Raw genomic sequence first — 5,368 nt, forward strand, 5'->3', positions numbered from 1 at the left:
AACTGCATAATGGGTTATGTTTAGAATTTGTACTATATTCAAATACTATGCCTCTCAGACGCACCTCCAGCACTGATAGACATCATGATATTTCTGGAGGTGATACAGGCCTTCCACCACCACCGTCAAGAGACGCAGCTACCCGAGTCCTTGAGGGTATTGCTTAAGTGATGGAGCAGGCACAACAGGCTCCGAGGCCCCAGACGGAAATTTATGAGTAGTTCAAAAGGCTCAACCCGAAGGAGTTCGGGGGTACTACTGATCCATTCTTAGCAGAGGTTAGGATCCGGTCTCTAGAGCTACACTTTCAGTATCTAGACATGAGGGACAAAGATCGGGTCAGGTGCGCCACATACATGTTGAGAGATGATGCATCCCTATGGTGGGAGGGAGCAGTGCACGGGGTGAACTTGGCTACCTTCACAAGAGATCAATTAAAGGATATATTCTACAACAAATACTTTCAAGTTGAGCTCAGGGGACGCCTCATGAGAGAGTTTATGAGTCTCCGACAGGGGGACTTGTCTGTGGAAGAGTTTATCAGGAAGTTTAAAAGAGGTTGTCACTTTGTACCCCTTATTGCGAGGGATGCCGCTCAGAAGCTGAGATAATTCATGGATGGCCTCAGACCCACTTTGCGCCGGGATTTATGCTGATGAGACCGGCAAGTTATGATGAGGCCACCGCTTGTGCCTTTTAGGCGGAACAAGCTCTGAGAGATATTGATGCCGAGATGCAGTGGGAGAGGCATCAGGCCCAGTCTAGCTTGCAGCCCTAAGAGATATTTACCGCTTCGATTACATGGATTATTGTGTTTGTTGTGGGAATTATTTTTGAGTTTGAGAACTTAGAATAAATTAGGTTGCATGTTCTAATAGTTGGACTTAAGGGCTGAATTGATTTAATTAAGAGCTTTGAGGACCAAAATGCAATGAATGATATTATAGGGACCTATTTGCAAAAATTCGAAAGTTGAGGAGATGTTTCACATTTTTTAAAATTTTGGGATCAAAATGGTAATTTTAGAGAAAATTAAGGTTTAAATTAAGTAGATTCAAAATTTCATGAGGACTAAGTTGCAATTTTGGAAAATAATGAAGGACCAAATGGTAAGAAATTCGAAACTTTAGGGTCAATTTGCAATTTCCGAAATTTTTTGGGGTAAATTTTGAAATTTTTGATGGAGCACTAGAAGTAAATAAGTGATTTTCAAGGATTTTGGGATACTTACTGAAAGAAATTTTTTTAAGTTTCAATACGATCAGATTTGATGGTATGTTTTGTCGTATGAAGGATATATATTTCAGGTGTAGCCATGTATGCATTGCTAGTTTCCAGAGTTATACATTCATTTATGTCCGAGTCATTTCTCAAGCAACTAGGAATCATACCAGAGGGTATGGATCTGAGATTCAGAGTTTCGATTCCGTCCGGAGATCAGATGTTTACATCGCAGATAGTGAAGAGATTGGAGCTTCGATTACAGAAAAATGCGGTGCAAGTGGACCTGATTGTGATACCGTTACCGGAGTTCGATATTATTTTGGGTATGGGCTGGCTTTCTTGGAACGGAGATGCCATAGATTTTCGAAGTATGTCAGTATCTATCTGACTGCCTAGCGGTAAGCCATTTATTTTTGAGGCAGCCAGACACCAGCAGATGTTGCACATCATTTCTTGCATCTGTGCAGAAAGCTCATGAGGAGAGGCTGCAGGCATTCTTGGCATGTATTGTGACAGTGACTGAGCCAGTCATCCAGAGGTTAGAGGAGGTCGAAGTGGCCAGGGATTTTCCTAGCGTTTTTCCGGACGATATTTTAGGCATTCCACCAGACAGAGAGGTGAAATTTTCTATCAAGCTGATGCCAGGTATAGTGCCGATCTCTAAGGCCACCTATCGTCTAGCACTTGCAGTGATGAAGTAGTTGAAGGATCAGATACAGGACTTGCTGGACAAGGGATTCATTCGCCCGATCTTTTCTCCATGGGGCACATCGGTACTGTTAGTTAAAAAGAAGGACTGCAGCATGCGGCTTTGCATTGATTACCGGGAGATTAGGGTTGAAGATCTATTTGATTAGCTTCTGGGAGCATCAGTGTTTTTGAAGATAGATCTACGATCATGATACCACCAGCTGAAGTTGAGAGAGTCTGACATGCACAAGACAGCTTTTAGGACGCGTTATGGACACTATGAATTTATGGTGATGCCCTTCGGATTGACAAACGCGCCAGCGATCTTCATGGATCTCATGAATCCCGTGTTTCAGCTGTATTTGAATCAGTTCTTCATAGTTTTCATAGATGACTTCCTGATCTATTCAAAGAGCAAAGAGGAGCACGGTCAGCATCTGAGGACCGTACTACAGACTTTACAGGACAAAAGGTTCTATGCCAAGTTTAGTAAATGTGAGTTCTAGATAGATAGAGTGGCATTCTTGGGCCACAACATATCCCAAGATGGAGTAGAGGTTTATCCTAGAATGGTCGAGGCAGTTCGAGATTGGCCAGCTCCTAAGAGTGTGACAGGGATCCGCAGTCTCTTGGGGTTGGCTGGGTACTATAGGAAGTTTATGAAGAGAATTTCTTCTACCGCATTGACAAAGAAGAATGCTAAATTCATTTTGGGATCAGAGTGACAGGAGAGTTTTGACAGGCTGAAGCAGGCATTGACTTCATCACCAATCCCTAGCTATGCCATCAGGCCATGGGGAGTTTGTGCTTTATACAGATGCTTCGAAGCTCGGTTTGGGCATAGTTTTGATACAGCATGACATAGTTATAGCCTACACGTCTAGACAGTTGAAGGTCCATGAGAAGAATTATCTGAATCAAGACCTCAAGCTAGCGGGATTAGTATTCGCCCTAAAGATTTGGAGGCATTATCTGTATGGGGAGAAGTGAAACATTTTAACCGATCACAAGAGCCAGAAGTGCTTCTTCACGCAGAAAGAGCTGAACATGAGACAAAGAAGGTGGCTAAAGCCAGTGAAGCATTATGACTGCGATATTAGCTTCCATCCGCGTAAGGCTAATGTGGTTGCGGATGCCTGAGCAGGAAGAATGCAATGATCACCCAGTTGTCAATACATAGACCATTGCATGCAGAGATTCGGAGGTTTGAGCTTGCATTTATGCATGGGGCTATGCCCCTAGTTTTTCTACCCTGACAGTGATGTTGACACTGAGGGACAGGATCCAAGCAGGATAGACTTCTGACAAGCAGTTACAGAAGTGGAGACAGAGGGATGAGTTTAAGGGCCAGAGATTGTATACAATGGAGGACGACATAGTCAGATATTGTGAACGACTGTGGGTTCCTAGCATTGATTCCCTGAGAGCAGATATCATGAGAGAAGACCACATCACCCCGTACTCCTGATGTATAAGGACCTACAGACTTTTTATTGGTGGTCGGGCATGAAGCGAGATATCTTGCGTTCCGTGTCTGAGGGTTTGACGTTTCAGCAGGTTAAGGACGAACATTAGAGACCTGCAGGAAAGCTGAGACAACTCCATATTCCTGATTGGGAATGGGAGAACATTACCATGGACTTTGTGACAGGGCTACCGAGGATAGCTGGAGGGTATAATGCTATTTGGGTGATACTCGATCAGCTCACTAAGTCAACAAACTTTCTATCGATCAAGAAGACTTTCACCATGACTCAGTACGCAGAGCTGTATATCAGAGAGATAGTCAGAATACATGAGATTCCAGTGTCATCGTGTCAAATAGGGATCCGAGGTTCACGTCTGCATTTTGGAAGAGTCTGCATTAGGCATTGGGTACTAAGCTACTATTCAGTACTGCCTTCCATTCTCATACCGATGGACAGTCAGAGAGGGTGCTTAAGATTTTGGAGGACATACTCAAAGCTTGCATGATCGACTTCCAGGACAGCTGGGAGACGAAGTTACCTCTCGTGGAATTCACGTACAACAACAGCTACCAGACATCTATCGGTATGGCTCCATGCGAGGCACTTTACGGGAGGAAGTGTAGGTCCCCAGTTTATTGGGATGAGGTAGGGGAAAGATCATAGTTGGGCCACACATTTTCAATCAGACTGCAGAGTTAGTGCTCAAAATCCGGGACAGGATGAAGACCGCTCAGAGCCGACAGAAGATTTATTTAGATCAACGTGCATGGATCTATAGTTTGAAGTGGGTGATTATGTTTTCGGAAAGGTCACACCGATGAAGGATGTGATGAGATTCAGAAAGAAGGGCAAACTCAGACCTAGATTCATAGGACTATTCGAGATCCTCGAGAGAGTTGGGACACTAACTTAGAGAGTTTCTTTACCACCGAATCTGGCGGGAATTCATAACGTCTTCCACGTCTTGATGATGTGGAAGTACATATCGAACCCTTCGCATGTACTGAATTATGATCCATTGCAGCTGACGCCAAACCTACCTTTCGAGGAAATACTTGCTCAGATATTGGATAGACAGGAGAGGAGGCTCCGGAACAAGGTGATCCACATGGACAAGGTCAAGTGGCTGAATCATTCCGAGGAAGAGGCTACTTGGGAGACTGCGACCGAGATGAAGAGTCGCTACCCGGAGTTATTCGGTACGTTTTATATTTCAAGGATGGAATTCTTTATAAGGGGGGAGGAATTGTAAGGTCTAGAAAATTCGAATGACGTAATCTGATTGCATGCAATTTAGGGTTTTTGCTAAAATATGTGTTTGATTAATTTTAATGCATGAGATGCATGGTCATGACATGAATATGTGTTTTATTTAATGGTTCGTTAAGATTTCATGCATTAGGGCCTTTAATAGTATTTCGCGCTCGATCGAGGAACGGAGACCAGTGACAGTTAAGTAAAAAAATTATTTTGATTAAATAATTATTTTTAATTAATTAATATATGGTGTAAATAAGTGAGATTTTCAAAAATGGGACCAGGCGGAGTATTTGTACTCGCCGGGTCATATTTTAAACCGGAACACAAATTTTAACAAGTCGGGGGACTTTTGAGGATTCGGGAAATATTTCAAAAACATATCAAAACGAAATAATTTTCAGGAGAGTTTTTGGGCTTAATGGGAATATTTAATGCATAATGGGCCCAAAATTCTACTAGACTTCATTATTTTAATTAGGCCCTATTATACACTAATCTTTTTATTTATTATAACCTTCCAACTAAACCCTAAACCTAATCCTCACACTCTCAGTTGCCCCTCATCACCTCCAGCAACTTTTCCTTGTCCAACAGCTGAGTGATGGTCGGTTTTTGTACAACAAAAATTCGGTACAAACGTCCAGTGGTCATCATTTCACATATGTTTTTGCATTAAATCATGTCTTATACCAACGTTTTCTCATCTTTCACACCATACTATGTAC

General features: G+C 42.6%; 1 protein-coding gene across 1 annotated transcript; it reads left to right on the plus strand.

The window, feature by feature from the left end:
• Positions 1–320: 320 nt before the first annotated feature.
• Positions 321–2,639, plus strand: LOC140830144 (uncharacterized). The gene is made up of 4 exons (XM_073193429.1): positions 321–558; positions 1,308–1,600; positions 1,692–1,841; positions 2,421–2,639. Exons 1-4 carry the CDS (start codon positions 321–323, stop codon positions 2,637–2,639), a joined length of 900 nt encoding a protein of 299 aa, XP_073049530.1.
• The last annotated feature ends 2,729 nt before the right edge of the window (positions 2,640–5,368 follow it).

The sequence above is a fragment of the Primulina eburnea genome, chromosome 4 (genome assembly GCF_022965805.1).
Source record: "Primulina eburnea isolate SZY01 chromosome 4, ASM2296580v1, whole genome shotgun sequence".
NCBI lineage: Eukaryota > Viridiplantae > Streptophyta > Magnoliopsida > Lamiales > Gesneriaceae > Primulina > Primulina eburnea.

What these genes read in the sequence shown, in the direction of transcription:
- LOC140830144 (XM_073193429.1), top strand. Translation starts at nt 321, where the DNA reads ATGAGGGACAAAGATCGGGTCAGGTGCGCCACATACATGTTGAGAGAT. An exon ending in TATCAGGAAGTTTAAAAGAG is followed by an intron (nt 559 to 1,307) that starts GTTGTCACTTTG and finishes TATATATTTCAG; the next exon opens with GTGTAGCCATGTATGCATTG. An exon ending in TAGATTTTCGAAGTATGTCA is followed by an intron (nt 1,601 to 1,691) that starts GTATCTATCTGA and finishes GCATCTGTGCAG; the next exon opens with AAAGCTCATGAGGAGAGGCT.